This window comes from Colletotrichum acutatum (genome assembly GCF_030867785.1).
Source record: "Colletotrichum acutatum strain CBS 112980 chromosome Unknown BDZ83scaffold_53, whole genome shotgun sequence".
Taxonomy (NCBI): Eukaryota; Fungi; Ascomycota; class Sordariomycetes; order Glomerellales; family Glomerellaceae; genus Colletotrichum; species Colletotrichum acutatum.
The window spans coordinates 126,359-145,963 of record NW_026849047.1 but is presented as its reverse complement, the minus strand read 5'-3'; the positions used below and the strand labels follow the sequence as shown (position 1 = coordinate 145,963).

The following is a 19,605-nucleotide window of genomic DNA, read 5'->3' as shown; positions in this document are numbered from 1 at the left end:
AGGTCGAAAAGGCATGCGCGCCTCAAAGAGTTGCTCGTTGGAGGAAGGAAGGTGCAGACGGCAGACACGGTGGAGATTGAATTTGAGAATGGAAGTTGCGATGCAGGTGGTGTTTACCTAAGGTACGTAGATGATGTACCTAGGGTACCTTCCTCGCGACGTATCATCCTTCTTACCTCCACTGAGGGAAGGTACCTACCTAAGCAACTACCCAAGGTACCTTAGCTCCGCCTTATTCTTCTGGCAGCTCTGTTGCCCGCCCCACTAGCTCAAGAGGTGCGCACCCAACGCTTCAAGCAGCGGAAGGAGCGAAACAGCTTCGAAGTTCGGCACGGTAAGGTATAGGTAGTTTGCTGATCAATAAGGTAGATTAACCGCAAGTGGCCTGCAGCTTGCCTTCAGGCAGCTCTCGTAGATAAGATCCCTGGCACGCCTGAGTACCTTAAGCATCTAAGTCCCCTTCTTTTCAAGCTGCTTGTACTTATATCCATCGGCATCCGCTGAATCTCGACAACCTCCGTGAAGTATTTATTTCTGAGAAAGTCAGTTGCACTCTATAATCGATGGAGAGATGGCATGCATTTCTTTCTCATGATAAATAAATTTGCAGACGGTGCTATGATGTCTATTCATCCTGAAAGGTGAAGTCGGAACAGCCTCCCCTCTCTTGCAGAAATCCAGCTCATGTTTCGCTCCAGTACGCCAGTAACTAGTAACCCAACTCAGTACTTGTACACCAACTTCTCTGAAAACCTCTCCTACTGTCAGACGCTCTCGTCCTACCCTACCCAGGCGCATTATAGCTGGGCCAGCGTCTCCCCGAGCTTCTTGGTGCAGAATGTGCCAAAGTACTCGTTCAGTGCATCGACTGTGCCGCTGCCTTCCACTAGCTTCGCAACCATACCAACGTAACCATCAGGACGCACAACAACAACGCCACCCTTTTCCTCATCGAGACCCAACTTGGCGTGCGCAGCAGCCTTTGCGTTCGGCACGTGGCGATCCCACCTGTCATCGGCGTATACATGATCGCGGTACCGCCCCAGTACCTCTGGGACATCGCGCGAAATCTCGATGCTGCTTCTCTTTGCCGAAAAGACGGTGCAGAATGAGAAGAACTTGCTGTGAGGGTTGTGCTGCTCGTGATGTGACACGCTGTCCACGTCTTCTCTGACATAGGCGGTGTAAAATGAGCGCTTATTGTTGAGGTGATTGGCGAAATCTCCGAGGGCCTTGCGAGTTATAGAAGGCTTTCCGGCAAAGACGAAGATACGGAAGGAACCGTTGAGCGGAATTTCTTGCTCCAGATGGACAACATTGGCATCGACGACCCTCGTAACATCGGCGTTCATGAACAGACGGCCAGTGCGGAGCTTCGTACCCTCGGGGTGGATCAAGGATGATTTGGCCCGGTGCGATTCGGACCAGTTCAACACATTTGGCTTATAGGCTACGCCATAACCGCTCGTGAATTCGCAAGACTCCTTGAAGGTCTTGATGAAAGCGTTTTCGGACTGCTCCTTGCCGGCGTTCTCGGTAGCCGCCTGAGCTTCGCTTGCGGCATCAGGTCGTTGAGAGAACAGCTTAGCGTACCTGTTGTCGAAGTCGAGCAGCGTCTCAGCCACGTCCCTTCTCTCAGTCTCGTAGGTCTTGAGAATATCGCGCTGTGCGAATCCAGCCTCGACAGCGTGTATCTTCCAGGCCAGGTTTTGGGCGTCAAGGAACGCCGTGTTCATGCCTTGGCCGGCTTTGGGCTGATGCTCTAGTCAGTAAAGAAGCTTATTTTCAATGTTGTGTGTGTCACATACGCTGTGGGTGTGGCAAGCATCGCCTCCAAGGAAAACCCGCTGATCGAGAGTGTAGCGGTCAGAAATTCCTTGCCCGATAGGGTACACTGAATACCACTCCGTTCTCTCCCATTCGATGGAATACGGCTGAAGAATCCGCTGAGCCGACTCCTGCACTTCTTGCTCGGTTGCCGTCTTGCGTGGGTCGAAGTCTGGATCCGTCGAGGATGCAATTTGAATGTACAGACGGACCATATTGTCCTCTCGGGGAATGACCATGATGGAACCGTGCTTGCTGTGGATCGTGCATTTCATCTATTCAAAAATCAATACGAGACCGAATAGAATCAACCTCAGCACGTCTGCTTACCTTGATATCAGGAAAGTCGGTCTTAACAACGCCATCCATGACACCCCATACGTAAGAAATGGGATCCTTGTGCTTGATGCCAATCTGTAATTGATTCCTGATAAAGGAACGAGCACCTTCGCCGCCAAAGAGATATTTGGCACGCAGCGTTTCCTGGGCGGTCCCATCGACATGCTCAAGTTTAACCTCGACAGGGTACTCAGGGTTTTCGGCCTCGTTTGATGAGAAACCCGTAATGGTCCAGGGCCTCTGAACCTGCACGCCGTTCTTCTCCAGGTCGCCCAGGAAAACGCGCTCGATATGGCCTTGGTGCAAGAGAGTCGTGAAGGGGTATCTGGCATCGATGAACTCCGGGCAACTCGCCCAGGTTCCCGTTCTGGCGATTCCGTTGCCCGACTTGGGCGGGTCCCAAAAAGCGACCTCATAGACTCTGGCGGGCTTGTGTGCCATGATGGCCGACTTGAGGCCCATGTTACGAAGAAGGTCGAGAGAACGTGGTTGAATGCCGTCAGCTCTTCCGGTTGGTGTCGGTTCGGCTCGATTGTCAATGTGCTTGATTCTATATCCCCATCTGGCTAGAATGGTTGACAGCATCAGGCCAACAGGCCCAGCACCTACAATGACTTTGGGAGGATGTATCAGCGGATAGCTCAACGCGAATTCAGGCAGCAGGAACTTGACTTACCAATGTCATAGTAGGTGCCTGACTGGCGATCGGGTTGTGTCTCCATGGTACAGATAGGAAATTTAAACTTTAGTCAATCGAATTGATAATGGCAAGTCTATGAGAGCGGATGAACAGCTTGCGGGGCTTCCAAAGTTCGGTCAATAGAGGGGAACGTTGCGCCCAGAAGTCAGAGAAGGATGGTGCCGTCTAGTGAAGAGTCTTCAGGATGAGGGGAGCAGGCGGCGCGTTGGCTTTATATATAGTAGAAGACCGATTGGCGGAGAGATGTCAATCGGGGCATGGATGGAATAGACGGCGGGGAGTTATCCGTGGACCACTTGACAGTGAGACCGATCCGAAGGGGACCAAGAGGCCGGCATCGACATCGGGAAGCAGACTGGGGACGGCAACGTAGGCCGGGAACTCCAAATCCCCACACTGAGGTGCCACTCTGGGTGGCTTTTGGCACCCAGAGTCACGGATGTGGCCATGTGCGCCTGTAGCTGCCCATCAAAAGGGCCTCGAGTCTGGCCAATCATGGGTTATGGGAATAGGACGGCCATGCTATCCGTACAGGCCTGCGTGCTTGACCCGTAGGCGTGGCAGGCACGTCATGGAGACACTTCCGAGGGGAACCGGGAGGCTTTGCTGAGTGAAGCTTCCACCTACTGATTTGGCCGGCTGGGCATCCCTGCTTGGGGGAGTTCAGACTTGACAAAAGAGACTCGGGTAGTCAAGTCGGCAAGTTGGCTGTGGGGCGGTCCAGATTGGCTGTTTTGGTTGTTGTACCTTTGCCTCAGCAACTCCCACCATTAAGGGCCAAAAAGGCAGTTGGAGACGGCATCTGGGAGGTGGTCGGTACATGTTTCGGGACAGCTAAGCTTAGCTCAAGACCCCACCTGCCCAATCAAACCCAATCATAGTCTGGCTCTTCCCAAGGATGGCTATCTTGAGACTTGGGGTCCTCGGAAGTTGGAGAAGGCAAAGTGCGGGGAAAAGACGGTGCAGCTGCACCCCGAGGGCACTTGCCGCTGGCACCGACCGAACCGAAATGTCAATTGCAATGGAGTGGACTGTGGAACGAAAAAGGAATGAACGACAGGGTGTCTTTGGAGTTGCCTCAACCTACCTATCTTACCTTACCTTAGATGGGGTACCGTGGTACCTTACTCCGCGTGTCCGCTTAGCTCCACTGCACTCTACAAATCAAGTGACATTGGTTTCGTCGTGGTATGTAATGCCAGGCGCTGTGCGAAAACACACGTGACTGCGGCTGATGTTTCCGGTTGGAAGGCGTCACGATGGTGAGTTCGCCGGTATCGAGAGAAGCGCACAGCTCTGTACCCTATGGACTGGCTACCATTTAGTCAAGGGAGCGCATGCGATGCGCATCGAGTTTGCAATGAATTGCATTGCCTTACTTTACTTCCTCGTCATCAGCTAGAGCTTGAAATGACAAAAACGTTCATGTTGGAGCCCCACAGTGGCGTCGGGTACAAAGTTTGGACGGATGCTGTCCGAAAACCCCCTGCCTGAGTAGACACCATCAAGCCTCTAGAGTGAGTCTATCCGCATCGTCAACGGCCCTCCTACCATCACGAACGTGTCGACTCACCAAATGAAATCCCAAGTCATGAACACATGCATGGACATGAGAGCGTTGCAGTTTCTGCATCGTGCCATGGGTGGTGGTTCTCTAGGCTCCATGCGCTAGCCATCTGTTCCGAGACGGGATCAACCTAGCACGAGGCTAAGCATACGCGCCTGCTCTGCATTTGATTGCAATCAGTATATCCTCTCGACGTGAGAAACTCAGACAACGTACTGCCCCTATGGCACTATTTCATCTCAGCATTTGGACTGAGACTGATGACGTACTGCTTGTGCGAGACTATCTTGCAAAGGCCCAACTTTGCGGTATTTCGTCTTCTTGCTCAGCAGAAGGGCCTAGGTGTCGTATTGGCATCTAATTCGAGACTATGGAAGCCTTGAAACCCTGATATCCGATAGGCATTATGTGTCTGGACATAGCAACCTTCAAGACATATTAAACCCCCCCCCCCCCTCCCCCCAACGATCGGCATGATCTGTACCGCTGGATTTCACAGGCTAATTGTTGATTTGGCTGAGAAGGGTTCTCTCACTTGCTTCAAGTGAAGACACTGTGGCTGAAAGAGAGCAATATTTGGCTAGGCCGGCAACAGGCATGCTGAGTGAGCACCGCTTGAGGTACGATCAGGTTTATGAGTCGCACAGTTGGTCGAGTGGCCTGCCTCATCAAGAGCAAAAGCTTGCTCTACGATTGAAATGCACGGAGTACTTGATGTTATGGGACATTCAACCCGGGTCGGAGTAGATGGCTTCTTACCCGGATGAACCTTCCATTTCAGTGTATCGCCGACAACTTGGGGACAGAGGACGGGGCATTTGCGCCTTCCAATCTTGAAACAGATGTGTATTTTCCTTTACTGCCTACCTACCCTACGTACTTGCCTAACGGTGACAACCACACTTGCCTTCTCTTTGATCTCTGCGTTGATCTGATCTCCACGTCTTCATCCACGTGCGAAGGCAGCTGAGGATCTCACATCTCGCTTCTCTATGGCTTGTCTCCTCTTGTTGTCTTTCCCAAGGCTTGCCAAGAACCCAAAAATCTACGCTAATGAAGCGCCGATAATACGGTCGATTGCTACGACGACGACAAGAACATCTTCCTACGCGCAGTTATATGCCGCCATGGCATAGAGCAAGTAGTAGACAAAGCCGCATACCGCTCTGACGAATAGCCCGCCACGAGACGCAAATCACCGTGTCTAAACCATCTGACCACTGTTGATCATTCTGACTACTTCGGAGAATCCTAGAACAATGCGGAACCGATTAAGCCTTCAAGCCTGGGTTGAGTCTATTCAGACAGCTGCACAGGCTGATGATGAGGAATGGCGGCGAAGGCTTGCCAAGCTGGGAAACGAAATTGCCCACGACACTCTGTCGCGGAACGGGTATGATGAAGGGAGTAGGTTGACTCTGTCCAACAGAGTATACTGGATATCTAATAAGGTATGCGCAGAATGTCGCAACGTCCTCGTAAGATATTGTGCACACATACCCCGGAACTATCAATACCGGGACGGTGTTCAACTTGTGAGTCGGGCACTCTCCGCTTTACTCTGCCAATACTGAAACCTAGCTCGCGCTTTCCATGGTAGGTGTTTCTGGTTCTGCGTGAGCATCTCGGAGACGAAAATCTGGATCTAGCTGGTGGTGTGCTGTACGAGTTGATCGAGATTGACTGCCAATATTCTGACGACCCAGGTGCCGAGTTTCAACGTTGGAAGCATGATCATCTCAATCGACATGTAAGCTGGGAGCACAAGTACACGTCCATCCAGATTTACTAACGTCAACACGGTAGTCCAACCTAGAGTTGCCCCATATACCTCATATGAGTACAATCACCTCGTCCATACGGCCCACAGTTAGTCTTGTGCGGTGGCGCCAGCAGCATCCGCATCGATATCCTACCAGACTTTCAGACTACTACCCTTCGACCAGGGTAAGCTCGAACGAGCCCAGTTGCATACGCAGTCGCAAAGCTTGGATGATTGACCATACTATGTACGTTTCCACCCGCGAAGGTGGCACCTGTGCTTTCCGCAGTCCCAATCCTAAGGAGCTGCATGAAATGCAATGGCAGCTTGGCACCGGAAAGGCTGGCAGGTTTATCAAAGAAGAAGAAGTCATCCTGACTACTTCAATTCACCAAGGGGCGAAGACGAAAGACTTGAACGACAGCCCCGATGACTATGTTGTGCCTATGGACAGATCAGACCTCAGAAGATCTCTGTCTCTCCTTCGTGCGCTTAGAAAGAGAAGGGACACTTTGATGTCACCAGATGCCGGAGGACCGCCGCCTAGGAGCAAACGCCTCAGTTGGTTCTCGAACATGTTTGGACTAGAGACCGTTCTCTCCTTTAGAGAATCTCCTGATCTGAAACCCGTTCCATTGCCCGAAGGCTGCGTGGCGCCGCATGCGATTTTCGCTAGGAAATTTTCCTTGATAGCCGACAATCAGCCTATGCCGTTGTCTATGTCTCACGAGATGATGCCCACAGCGGATATCAAGGCCAGGAAACTGCTGGCGGATGCTGCCGTGCAGGGAGTGATGGGCCCTTCCTAGGAGTTTCGTGGCCCATTCACGCCTCAACTTGGCTTTGATGGTGGACTAGACCATCGGCGGGTCTTTGTCGACCATGCTGCTGCGCCATCCCGCGCAAACCGACTCCTAACTCACGAGACAGCTGCCGGTCCTCGTAGGCAAAGCGATGTTAGTTCCCCCAAGCAAATCAGAACACCAAAATCCCGACGCGGCCACGACTGGTTCGGTCTTGATTTCGCTACTCCAGAGTCCGATACTCAAAGACAGAGTCCCAATGCACGGAGCATCGGCGCCGAAAGGTCACCGGGCATGATTAATGGCGACTCCACGAAGCGCGACTACAAATACCATCCTCTCTCTAGCAGTAATTGGTTCGGTCTAGATGGTACCGCAGACGACGATGTCGGCACGAGCCCGTTAGACCAAGACCGCGCCCGTCGCAAGAGTGTGGTGCGCACACCATGCGGGGTCGCCGCTAGGAGCGACGGATTACAAGCGCCAACAAATTTTCGTTCGAACTCACAGACCATCCGGTCTCCTGCGCGTCACTTTGGGCAATGGCAGGATTCGCCCAGGTTCTCCCACGCCGGCGGAGAGCGTGGTGTTCCTGATGATCGATGGCTGGTAGTAGACAAACCAAGGATACACCCTGTCACCATCGTCGAGATCGAGACCCACAAACTGCGGCTTGCTCCATCAGTTGGCCAACTTCGCAGCCCAACCGTTCCAGCCAAACTTGTGGTTCTATTCAAGATCTGTAGCCCTCCCGATAATGACGGAGGCCGGAAAACTGCCACGGAAGATATGCTTGGGAAAGCTCGAGAGCTGACCATCACAAAGCAACAACCCGTCCTTCGTGACGTCGGACGGGGTTCTCGCTCCAGCGAGATGGACTCGAGCGATCGATTAGAGAAGCTTTCTTGCTCCAGGACGTCGTCAAGGCCAAGTTTTTCTGAAGGGCAGGATGCCATGAGATCTAGTAGGTGTTTTCTGATGTTCATTAGCTAGGGTTGAGATCTTCGTAACTAATACCCGTCACTCAAGCGCGGCATCAACCGTCACTTTCGGCCTTCTACGCCTATGTTGAGCATGACGGTTCTCCCTCGGGCTCAAATAATGGCTCGCAAGCAGATATTGGCGCTGTCCCTGGATCTCAGGCATCCTACAGCGACTATCAAGCGGAAGATATATGGGCAGAGCAAGGAAAGACGCGATCATCTCCAAGCCTAGAACAGGTCGCTGTCTCTGAACCATTGGCACATCTCGGTACACAGCTACTGGAGCAACCCTTTCTACGTAGGTGTTTTGTGAGATGCTTGAGAAGACATAACTAATGCAAAGTAGCTAGCGATGCGAGGAATCAGTCATTATCCTCGATGGCACACAAGTCGGGGCCAAGAACTGATGATGTCTCGTTATCGGAAGACTCCAATGGGCGGCGCTCCTCCCTGATACTTGAAGGTAGGTAAACCGTTGAAGTGAGCAGCATCTACTATTTCTACGTCCATGGCTGTCCGTTGTCTTTCGTCGTTGGCCATCGTCACCCCTCTTCATCCCGCTGGGCCAGATTGTAGCTAATTTGTGTATTCCAATCGAATAGACCAGCGCCCCGCCTGGGATCAGGCCGCACATTCAGTTAACCTGGAAGCCATTTTTCCACAAAGAGGTATGTAAACAAAGACGCTTGCTTCATTTTCCGGCAGGTTGCCACGTGAAGTCCACTTCCACTTCTCCCAACACCCATCTCTCCTCCTTCTTGATCCTCGGCGATGCGCTGAAAGCTAACTTTCTTCATCTCAGACCCTTCATCTTATCGCAGTCGGATCGAGGCTTGGATTTCGGAACTTCGGACGAGTCAATTCGAAGACCCTGAACTTGTCGGCCCATTTCCTCGGCTTGTCCTTCGAAGATCTCGCTCTCTGCTACTGCCAATAGATCGACGTGCGGGACCCGACTTCCGCGAGGACTCATTCCGTTCAAGGGTTGGGAACCTCATCGAAACCAAACGTCAACGTAAATCCCGCTCTGTTGGCTCTCGAATTTCTGATCGGCGCCGTACTCGAGAAACAACGTCAACGACATCGACTGATCTCCCCATCATGACACAAGACTCAGAGATGTCGGGAGGCAAAGGTCGAGTGGCGGTACCCTCCGCAATCAAGGGTAGCTTCATCCCAGTTTCGCCCAAGAAGCATCGATCACCGTCACCTCAGAAGCACAAGCCGAACAAGTCAGTGCAAATCAATCTAAATTTGACTGAAAACCAGATGGACAGATTGACCGACGTGTGAGTATTCGCTTCCAGGGGATGCAGACTTGAACCTGCAACTGACAAGTGACAAGGTTCAATAGTACAAGCGAGTCGCCATCTCGCCGTGGCCGAGTGGATAACTTCAGTCGGCCTAGGTCGCCCGAGCGACATATTGACTTCGCTGAAGCTCTCACTGAACCCCAATCTCTGCCCCGTGGTCATGGAGACCCTCACCATCAGAAGTCTGCCAACAAAGCCAAACCCCAACACAGACCTCTCGAGGAGGGCCACGAAAGCGACTCGACTACTTTTTCAGAGTTGATGCCGATCTCACCTCCCAAGGGCCACAAGGCCAAGGGCTCTCTGGCATCGAGTCTGGCTGAGCGTCGCCAGCAACATGCACCCAAACCAGTCAACGTTCAAGACAGTCGTCAGTATGGGTCTATTGTGGAGAATGCTGGCGGCATGCCCTCTGTCCGTCCGCCCATAACCCCTGATAGCTCTTTTCCCGCAGGAACTGTCCAAGCAGAGTCATCTTCTATCTACTCCCAGAGTGAAGGCCATCCGAGCCCTCTCCGGATTCACAGAGACGACATCCCGCGACACATTAAGCATGTGTTGGAGTTGTACAGCGGCTGGAAAGATTCAAAGGCCCCGGCACTCGTTTCCGATATGGGCGGTCGCGGAGGGAGTGCTCAAGGCCGTGGCCCGCCCAAGGGTAGACTGGAAGCTCTCAAACAACCAGTCATGGACGCAAGTGACATATACTCTCCTCTACGGCCCTACTTCGCCTATAAGGAACTTCCCGTACAGAGGATTGCGGGTAAGACCCTGATTGGCGAGCAAGGATGGCTTGAGCGACCCGACAACACTCCCGACCGCAAGCGAAAGGACGGGTCCCCAAAGAAACCCGGACTTCTTGATTACCTCAAGAAGATTGCCAAGGAAATGGTAGACATCCCTGCACTTTAGCGTTCATATCTCGAGTCATCTAGCTAACCAACTGACAGACTGAAAGCAAGACTACTCGGAGGCCTAGGGATATGGAGAGAGAGGCAAAAGTCCAGAGAGTCACGATCTCTCTCGATCCCCGTGAGCAGAGTCTCCTTTACTGCGAGCTCGAGTTCCATATCAGCAACGCACTGCATGCCTACATCACGAATGAGTTGAACCATGGTCGTCTGAACCCTGACAAACTCAAGAAAATTGCCGATGGATGGACGCAGCAGGGCCGCCCAAGAGTTGTGGGATTTCGCTACGATCTTGAAACACAACTTGATCTCGTTAATCTACACATTGACGAGTTCCAGTTCTTTGGCCGACGTCAAGGCAACCCGATGGAGATCGCTGGTCTGCTTCACGCGATGAAAATCAACGCACGATCTTTGCGCATTCGTACCTACTGCCAGCCTGATTCCGTCATTGCTAAGCAGCTTGTTGACTCGCAATCTCTCTGCAACACCATTGGATGCTCAGAGGCGCAGCAGATAGCCATTGCCGAAATAGCCCAGTTCTTCAAGGTCATTGTGGAGAGGGAGCAGGCTTACCGAGCTAAGCTAGATCGCGATAACTCTGCGCAAACGCTGCCGCATGGACAGGGTGATCGTCAGTGGGTACCATCCAGGGAGCTGGTCGAAGGCGCGGATCCCTACGGTGGGCTTCACCTGATCCCCGACGGTTACGATGTTGGTAAGGAGACCCTTCGATACAACAACTGAGCCGTCACAGTCTGGCTCTTTTCGATGCTGTATAGCTTACAACAACTGAAATGGGCTTGACAACGTCTACGAAAGGTCGAACATGAGGCTGATGGGCAAAGGTTGCACGGCATGGAACGGAAGGGAGATGGATGAAAATGAGTCAGCCTCGGGGCTACGCGCCTTGCTTAGTGTGCTGGCGTTTGAGCTTAGTATGCTTCAGCCAGCCGTTGCTTTGCTCTTACTGCTAGATGACACATGGGATACGCGTTATGAACTTGCCACTACTTCTATGGCAATTGATGAGAATGAGGATATGCGGCACGGATTCTGTAGGCTGGAACACATGATTGTAGCAATAACTTTGTTGAGACATTCGTAAGGAAGGTGTATAACATGTGATATAACTAGTCTTGCTTCATGGGGTAGCTTTCCCGAGAAATCCCCTCCGTCAAAAAGTTCGATGCATAGGATCGGTTGAGTCAGAGAAGAAAGGACAGCAGGTATAGGCTCGGTTCCTTCTATAGGGGAAGACATACCCTACAAGCACATATCTAGCGGACAGATGAGGATCGCTGACAAGGCAGATGTGTCCAGCCTATCCCAAACACAGCAAAGCAATCGAAGGGTCGGGCATCGGTCTGTCAAAGAGTGAGCCCATTGTGAACTCAAGAAAAAGAAATCGTTAGTCGTCAGGTCGTAAAACGGTTTTCATTCACAAGCTTGTCCCGGCTATCTCAATTCCTGTACGGATGGCGCTCTTCGCTCCGCAGTCTTCTGCCACGACGATCTTCATACCCATAGTCGGGGTACCCATCATTCCACTCGTCTCGATACCGGTTGCGCAGACGCCCTCTACCATGATCCACGTCGTGGTCTCTTCCCCTTCCCCATTTCCTCTCCCAAGCCAGCTGCTGCTCTCTGTCCCTTTCACGAGCAGCCTCGAAGCGTCTCTCGATGGCATTGGCGCCGAGGCCGCCCACAAGAGCCCCGACGACGGTGGAAATCACTCGTGCCTTCTCCGCCTCGCGAGGTGAGCGCGGGCGGTATGTGCCGTTTTCCATTTCTTTGCGAGTCCGCGATCGGACGGTGGCGTCGGAGACTTCGCGCGCTGCCAGACCGCCGACGACGGCGCCTAGGAGGCCTACACCGATGCCCGAGGATGACTGGGTGAAGGCGTGGTCGACCGCGTGGCGGGCTTTGCCGATGGGGCTTTGTGGGCGTGAACGCGAGCGTGGTCTGCCTACTGCGTATGCTTGAGGTGGAAGGGAGCGTGGGCGATAGTGAGATTGGGGCGGAAGCTGTAAGGCATTTGAGTCACGGGGGGAGAGTGGTGACTCGGGAGGGTAGTATGGATGGAATGGGGGAGGAGCGTCGACGGGGATGGCACCCGATATGTAAGGGCCGCTGGCGATCGGGACGGGGCCTCTATCCGGATAGACTACCTGGATGGAACCGGCGCCGCCGCCGGAGTAGTACTCGGGGGAGTACTCCCTCGTGACGGGAGGTGGGTCGTCGCGGCGATGGTGGCTTGGGCTGCGGGGGCGGTCCTCCCGGATCTCGTGCTCGTAGTACCTAGACATAACTATGCCAAGTGGTGTGCGAGACTTGATAGTTTTTGGAGGAATATCGGCGCGGTTTCGTTGGAAGCAGAAGTCTTCGAAACCAGTCGATCGAGCCGTCAAGAAAAGTTGTTCAGCCTGGAAAGGTCTAATGAACTCGGCGGTACAGAGTCTCCGCGAGGCTGGCGGCACTGAGGTAGTGATGACAGCGGAACTTTATGTTGTTGGTGGTCAGAAGTTTGCTACAATGGCAAGCCGACGCGGAGTGCAAAGTCGTACAAATACAACAGCAGTGGCCGTAGATGTAAGGGCTCGCTTCTACCGTGGCGATGCCGAGAAAGGGATTTCGGTATGAGCGAGGGAAAATATTCGAGCTTAGCTCCGGGCAAATTGTGTAAGCTCAGTCTGATGACTAGGTCAAAGAGTCCCGGAACGCAGAAGAAGGCCGCGGGATTAAGGTAGAGAGGGTTGGAGGTCACAGCGTTTGAGTGAAGTACCGTGCCTGTGTGCGGTTGTAACACGGCAGATGGTTTGCTGCACCGCCGTCACATTCGAAGGCGGCTGGGGAATTGGAGTACCTTATCTAGGTATGTCGCTGACCAACATGGCACTTCATGACCTACGAAAGATTGGAGATCCTCGACCCTTTCTGGTTTGCTTTCTATGAGAAACGGGCGGGGTACACACCCCGTTTCTCTTGTAGATTACCGTCAGGACAAAGGTAACGCGGTCCGATGTCGTTCCCCTACCTTTTTCGGTATGTGTCAAGTGCAGGGTTTTCGCACGTATATTCGAGAGGTGGGTGGTGCGATGATGTCACGCATAATGGATGAGTAGGAATAGACAAGGACATGACACTCGGTGGGAAATTCCCAAGTTCAAGCAAACATGGGAACTGCCCGAGCATGTGCTACCAGCGTACTTAGAGCAACTTGTTGCGCAAAAGACGCGGAGCATTGCTGACGTGGGATTGTTTAGGTACCTTAAGGTAGCCTTACCATGCAAGTTAGCTCAACTCTCCTACCTTACTGCGAGCCATACATAAATGGCATGCATACTAAGGTAAGGTAGTGCAAGATGCAGAGTTGCGGGACTCTTCTCAAACTGCCGTGTTGAGCCTCATCCGCGGTCACTCCACTTGCTACTTCGGCGTAATCTTGCTTCTCCACAACTCGAACAAACGGCTGTGGTAAGTTGAGTTATATCTGCTGGGTTGGTGCTGGGTGATGCAGTCGCGGGAAGGAAATGGCGACAAGAAGAAGAAGAGAGGCGATGTGAAATTGGACAGCTCACCGAAGATGGCCCCGCCACCAGTGCTAATTTAGGCGGCATGACCATGCAACGGCTCTGGCCATTGGTCATCCTAATGCGCGGCCACTCCCTCCGAAGCTTCACATCGGCAAGAAATCAGCAGGCTTTCCACGAGGCACTCACAGTACACCCCACCGATACGCACAAATGCAGCGAATGTTCGCCGGCGAACTCAAAGGCACCTTAGCCCTAAGTGAGCCGAATCCCCCCTTTTCCCAACAAGGATACCTCGGCGAACGAATCCGAAGTCAGCCCTCACAAGCCCCCCGAGAGTCGGCTCACCGGAGGAAGATAGCCCCGCACACCGGACCGGCCCCACAGCGAATACCCTCTCCGGCCATCACTACTATCGTCCAAAGTGGGTTCATACCAAAACCACTCACCGCCGCCGACCTCAGACATTTCCGCACATGCTCATCACCGATTGGTGATCGCCCGCATCCCACCCGGTAGTTCGTACCGCTCTGGCTAAACATCGGCTGCACATTGCTCTACGGTTCATAGTAGTGGCCCACCACCTCCATTTGAGAAGGTCATCTATTCTATACTTCCACGAACTTCATTGGATGGCCTCACGCCCTATTCCCAATTGGCCATGGAGGCTCCTCTCAGACAAGTGAACCGTTTTTCCTCCACGGCAGAACTTCCGGGCTTTTGCCGCTTGCTGGGACTGTATTCCCGACTTCGATCACCTTAAAGTCGTAATGCTCCGCGCACCTCGTACTATCGTCCAACAGTCTGTCCTAATCATAATTAGAGTATCTCAGAGATGCAGAATCTTCAGTGTTTCCCAAAGACAATCTTTTACCCACACATTGACCTTGCGGCATCTCGTCAAACCAGCCAGGGCTGACGATGGGCGAGAAAGTTGCCCCAGTCCCTGTTCTAGACAGGGAAGAGGACATAGATGCACCTCCAATTACCACTCTTGAGGAGACTAGAGAGCGTTGGAACGGAACTCGCATCAATACTTACCGCTTTTTCGTCACCTGTTGGAGCTTCATCATAATGGGCATGAACGACGCCGCTGTCGGTGTAAGTCTAGAAATATTTACGACACTCAGATATGTTAAATACTTACAATTGTCTGTCTACAGGCCCTGATTCCTTATGTAAGTTCACGGAAACCTTCAATTCCCATTAGTAGCATGAGCCTGACGTTGGGGGCTCAGATCGAAACGTACTACAACATCACGTACACCGTTGTCGCCCTACTCTTCCTCTCACCATTCATTGGCTACCTGGTGGCAGCCCTATCCAACAACCTCATACATCACAAGCTCGGTCAGCGAGGCGTTGCAGTACTCGGCCCTATCAGCCGCATGATCGGTTACATCCCTCTCGTCTCTCATCCACCTTACCCAGTCCTCCCTGTCGTCTTGCTCTTCGCCGGCTTCGGAAACGGCCTCGAAGACAGCGCCTGGAACGCCTGGGTCGGCAACATGCAGAATGCCAACGAGTTGCTTGGGTTTCTTCACGGTGCATATGGCCTGGGCGCGACCATCGGCCCCCTAGTTGCCTCCGCCATGGTAACTAAGGGCAAGCTGCCGTGGTACTCCTTCTACTACGTCATGATTGGTGTCACCGCGGTGAACTTCGTGGCCGCCATCACGGCGTTCTGGGGCGCAACTGGCAAGATACATAGGGACACCCACCAGTCTTCGACGGGAGAGAAGAGAACGACGACCATGACCGTAGTGCGTCAGCCACTTACCTGGCTTCTGGCTTTGTTTCTGTTGGGCTATGTTGGAGCAGAAGTCAGCCTGGGCGGGTGGGTTGTTACCTTTATGCTTCGCGTGAGGCACGCTGAGCCCTTCTTGGCTGGCGTCACCGTGGTGCTTTTCTGGTAATTACGTTCCTCTCCACGCTTTTCTTTTTACTTAAGAAGGAACCCCTACTAACCGTCTCCTCATAAGGCTGGGACTGACGATAGGACGAGTCATTTTGGGCTTCATAACGGGGCGCATAGGAGAGAAGCGCGCGATCGCAATCTACCTTCTCATCTCACTCGCCCTCGAATTGCTCTACTGGCTAGTTCCCAACTTTGTCGCCTCCGTTATCTTCATCACGTTCCTCGGCTTCTTCCTCGGCCCCCTGTTCCCCGCCGTCATCGTTACCGCGACCAAATTGCTCCCCAACGACTACCATGTGGGCGTGATTGGATTTGCTGCTGCCTTTGGCGGCGGTGGCGCAGCTATCTTCCCATTTGCCATTGGGGCCATCGCCCAGAGCAAAGGCGTTCAAGTGCTACAGCCAATCATCCTGGCCCTTCTAATATTTCTTTTACTACTGTGGCTTTGCGTCCCCGGTGGATTCAAGAGAGGCGGGCTCGAGAGGGCAAGAGAGAACAAGGAGGGCCTTGGTAGCGATGTCAAGAGTATATTTTCGTCAATGAAGCAACTGCTTCGAGGCCGAGGCTAATCCTCCATTGAATGAACGTATTCCCCTACTATGAAGTCCCGATGTTTTTATGCAGATGGCCCACAACTGGCGAACTACTGCCAGGTGCGCGAGTTTGTTGAGGACATAGCCGACTGCGGTGCGAATCTAGAACGACAGGTTATGAGTGATGTTGAAGAAGGGTGGTATGAACCCACTTTATTCGACGAGCCTCTTCTCGCTCCCCGAGAACTCAATCGTCTGCTTGTATTGGATCGGCTCGGGTCGTGTGGCTGTTTGCCCTGTGCTATGCTGGGGTAAAAGGCTCGGATCGAAGCGGAAGCTGTAACTCCCAGGAGTCCAGAATGTTCCCATGGCGTAGCACGTTGCTCCACCTCCTACGATGGCGAAACCCCCATGTCCATAGTGCACGATGGAAGACCCCATCAGAAAGGGGCGCATCACGCCGGAGCTGTCAATACCATCAAGCCTGGCCACCACACTTACGTCCGTTTCCGTTGTTTTGAGAACGATGATGTCGTATACCGATGGAAGCTGGACCCCTTTAATCACTCCGCCAAGCAATAGCGTGCAATCAAGCGACTGAAAAGCGAAAGAGCCGAGCCTAGCAAGAGCGCCGGGCAGTCCCCCGTCTTTCGGAGTTCGTTGCTGGAATGACAATACAGGCTACAAATGGGCATTAGCGAATGCAAAGAAAACGATCCAAGGAGTCGCATTGGCAAATACCTCGGGCTCAGAAGTGTCCAGTCTCCAAGTGTAAAATTCCTGGTTGATGATGCTATCCTCAAGGCTGCCCCCGGACAGGAAACCCGTGAAAGCTTGAGATCCCACTTCGCCTACACACACAAATGTAGCACTGTACAGTGAGGGTGGCGCAGACTGTATATGGCATTTTTTCCAACCCTCTGCAGGATCAAACAAGAAATATTCGGCTGATGTTTCAAAGTGGTTTATCCTACCGCCAGCGAGGAGGGCAAGAGTCGAAGAGCCTAGTCGAGTCACAGAATGCCTGAAAAGGGGAACGGGTAGATCCTTTGTTCGTTCCCAGGCAGAAAGATGCCTGTTGAATAGCCAGCAGTCTCCGAACGCCGTTGATGGGGACGCACGACCACCCGCGAGAAGGACACCAGCGGTGCCCAAGTCCGTAAGGCTATGGCATACTCTAGCAGAGGGCATATTGACGGATGGGATGGGAGCCACTGGCTGGCTAGAAATCTGGTACAGATCCTCGGAATTCATTCGTCCAACAGGCCCCTGACCGAAGCTGTGAGAGATGAATCCACCGCTGTTGGGCTCTCCGACGAGCATTGCGGCCCCCAGTCGGCGGTGCCCCTGAGCAGACTCGTAGGCACTCATGGTCATCGGGCATTGGAAAGATGGAATGTCGTCTTCTTCATGGACCTTGGACACGTGGCCCCGGACTTCAGACTTCGGAGTTGTAGCGAGGATTACGAAGTAATGGCTGGCGAAAAGAGCAAACTCCTCTAACTCGTCAAAAGACTCGACCGAGTCGAGGGCTCGTCTCTCTGCAGCAGTCATGAACAAATTGTCAGACCAAGCCTCCCAGAGTGTCCAACTCTCAGCTGATGGCCAGCCAAGAGACTGAAATCGCTTCTCCTGACTGGCCACAGTGGGATAGCGATGGACGGACTTGAGTGGAGCGTTCATCTTGTTGAAGTGCCCAAGCATCGTGTGAGCAAAAGGATGATCGGGTCCATCTGGCAGGATCTGCTCCAGTAGACAGAATTCAGCTGAGTATCTGGTTAGAGTGTGTCACACAGTCTGGGATAAGAAACGTACCATTTCCAACGGTGGCTGCCCACTCAATGACTCCATTGGCACCTTTCGTGTCCATGTAAGTAATGGAAACTTCGGCCACGAAGAGGAATTCGGTGTTTGGCATGTCGAAGAGCGTGTCAAGACATCTTTGCAGAACCGAGAGCTGCTGTAGATTGCATGCCACTTGACAGTACTTCAGGCTTCTGAGGACGATTGGGGAATCGTCATTTACCTCCCAAGTTCCCATCAGATCTTGAAGCTCAGGGGTCTCGAGTACTATCTGCCGCTTCTTCTGAATAAGATCTGGGTAGTCGACATCAAGGAAAGTAACATCTTGACATGATTCGGGATAGCGCACTTGACACTGCCACGGCAGAACGTCGCTATCATGAAGCGTTAATCATACAAAGGTCTCATAAATGTGTAAAGCAAAATAGAGAAACTCACCTTCCGCAGCCAAGATTCACGACAACCTTGTTTCGGGTTGATGGCTTTTGGAGAAATCGGCGAACTAGGGTGTCGATGACTTTGAGTCTAAGATGATAGCCTCTATTTACGAGAGGTGCCCTTCTCCGGAACTTTTTCACAAAGAACCGAAAGTAGTGAGGCTCGTCAGGATAGTAAAGATGTTCCTTGGATGGTTTTTAGGATTCCGTTCCAACCAAGTGTACGGCAGTAAGACTTACGACACTGCGCTTTGAGACGATAGAACTATTATTTGTCTATGAAGTAAAGGGGGTGAGTGACCTTAAATCAGAAGTCAGACAGATGGACACTGGAAACCGACTCACGGCCATGATCAAGTCGTCCGAGGCCCGAGCTTTTCGAACGTCCCGAGTAGAGGGAGCCATCTTGGACGGATTACAAGGAAGCTTACGCCCGGTTCAATACGCTTCGTGTAGCGGGTTACGATATCTGCGAGAGTCTTGGTTTTGGCGCCGCTAGAGTTTTTTTTTTTTTTTTTCTCGGACTGAAATTTGCAGAAAGTTCCCTCCTCAGTGAAAGGCGCCAAACAACGGGGCTCCGAGCTTCTAAAACCCCATTGCGGGATAAAGGCGGTTGAATCACATTCTATGGCACTAAACCTCTAGAACATCGTCAAGAAATGTGAAAAGCGGGCTAGAATAGAGCTGTTTCATGTGCATCGAGTCCCAGCCAAGAAAATGTAACAAATTCCACGTAGACTTGGTGATTTCACCTAATTGTTTCCTGTCTGTGCCCACCATAATACTTCATGGTTTGTTCCCATGAAACCTTGGAAACTGGAAGTCTTTAGGTTGTCTTATCTTATCAAAGATGCTCCCCAAAACGGTACGTACCTACCTTGAAGTCCCTAAGGTAAGGTAGGTAGGTATTGAGGTGAGGTGCCCGTGGATGCCTCGAGTTCCACAGGGCAGGTTGACCCAATGGGTCACCTGTCGCGAGTTTCCGAGCCAGCTGCCCAGAGCTTAAGCCACACGTGCCTTCAACACACCCAGCCATTTCAACTGCACGCGGACTGCTCCCCTGCGGTCCTGCCTCCAGGTCGCTGAGAACACCCAAGGTACTCTGGTTTGCGAATGCCTGTATAGAGCAGGTTTCCATACTTACTGCATCAAGTGAGGTGAAATACCTGAACGCTT

At 52.5% G+C, this 19,605-nt stretch overlaps 6 protein-coding genes across 6 annotated transcripts; 3 read left to right on the top strand and 3 right to left on the bottom strand.

Annotated features, from left to right (window-relative positions):
* Positions 1-797: 797 nt before the first annotated feature.
* On the bottom strand, positions 798-2,888 carry BDZ83DRAFT_720016 (FAD binding domain-containing protein; the record flags this gene model as incomplete). Its single annotated transcript, XM_060512237.1, has 4 exons — positions 798-1,754; positions 1,809-2,102; positions 2,158-2,780; positions 2,843-2,888. The coding sequence occupies 4 exons, from the start codon at positions 2,886-2,888 to the stop codon at positions 798-800; spliced, it is 1,920 nt and encodes a 639-aa protein (XP_060364379.1).
* Positions 2,889-5,731: 2,843 nt separating this feature from the next.
* BDZ83DRAFT_355752 (uncharacterized protein) lies at positions 5,732-7,148 on the top strand (the record flags this gene model as incomplete). The annotated part of the gene is made up of 4 exons (XM_060502546.1): positions 5,732-5,840; positions 5,895-5,968; positions 6,034-6,183; positions 6,240-7,148. Coding segments are annotated over 4 exons (1,098 nt in total), but the record flags the coding sequence as incomplete, so codon positions are not given.
* Positions 7,149-9,082: 1,934 nt separating this feature from the next.
* BDZ83DRAFT_578867 (uncharacterized protein) lies at positions 9,083-10,952 on the top strand (the record flags this gene model as incomplete). The annotated part of the gene is made up of 3 exons (XM_060505176.1): positions 9,083-9,270; positions 9,327-10,185; positions 10,245-10,952. 3 exons carry the CDS (start codon positions 9,083-9,085, stop codon positions 10,950-10,952), a joined length of 1,755 nt encoding a protein of 584 aa, XP_060364377.1.
* Positions 10,953-11,731: 779 nt separating this feature from the next.
* BDZ83DRAFT_549088 (uncharacterized protein) lies at positions 11,732-12,514 on the bottom strand (the record flags this gene model as incomplete). The annotated part of the gene is made up of 1 exon (XM_060503473.1): positions 11,732-12,514. A coding segment is annotated over one exon (783 nt), but the record flags the coding sequence as incomplete, so codon positions are not given.
* Positions 12,515-14,447: 1,933 nt separating this feature from the next.
* BDZ83DRAFT_355697 (major facilitator superfamily domain-containing protein) lies at positions 14,448-16,314 on the top strand. The gene is made up of 3 exons (XM_060502545.1): positions 14,448-14,839; positions 14,902-15,650; positions 15,721-16,314. Exons 1-3 carry the CDS (start codon positions 14,660-14,662, stop codon positions 16,223-16,225), a joined length of 1,434 nt encoding a protein of 477 aa, XP_060364375.1. The 5' UTR covers positions 14,448-14,659; the 3' UTR covers positions 16,226-16,314.
* Positions 16,287-19,024, bottom strand: BDZ83DRAFT_355676 (S-adenosyl-L-methionine-dependent methyltransferase). The gene is made up of 6 exons (XM_060502544.1): positions 18,775-19,024; positions 18,670-18,705; positions 18,431-18,615; positions 18,005-18,366; positions 16,931-17,955; positions 16,287-16,870 (listed from the first exon to the last, which is right to left on the bottom strand). The coding sequence occupies exons 1-6, from the start codon at positions 18,832-18,834 to the stop codon at positions 16,403-16,405; spliced, it is 2,136 nt and encodes a 711-aa protein (XP_060364374.1). The 5' UTR covers positions 18,835-19,024; the 3' UTR covers positions 16,287-16,402.
* Between the last annotated feature and the right edge of the window lie 581 nt (positions 19,025-19,605).

Excerpts from the sequence above, each read along its gene's own strand:
- BDZ83DRAFT_355697 (XM_060502545.1), top strand. The coding sequence starts at position 14,660 with ATGGGCGAGAAAGTTGCCCCAGTCCCTGTTCTAGACAGGGAAGAGGAC. Across the intron at positions 14,840-14,901 it reads TGAACGACGCCGCTGTCGGT|GCCCTGATTCCTTATGTAAG; the intron begins GTAAGTCTAGAA and ends GTCTGTCTACAG. Across the intron at positions 15,651-15,720 it reads GTCACCGTGGTGCTTTTCTG|GCTGGGACTGACGATAGGAC; the intron begins GTAATTACGTTC and ends TCTCCTCATAAG.
- BDZ83DRAFT_355676 (XM_060502544.1), bottom strand. The coding sequence starts at position 18,834 with ATGGCTCCCTCTACTCGGGACGTTCGAAAAGCTCGGGCCTCGGACGAC. Across the intron at positions 18,367-18,430 it reads GTGAATCTTGGCTGCGGAAG|CGACGTTCTGCCGTGGCAGT; the intron begins GTGAGTTTCTCT and ends GCTTCATGATAG. Across the intron at positions 16,871-16,930 it reads TGGACACTTCTGAGCCCGAG|CCTGTATTGTCATTCCAGCA; the intron begins GTATTTGCCAAT and ends GCCCATTTGTAG.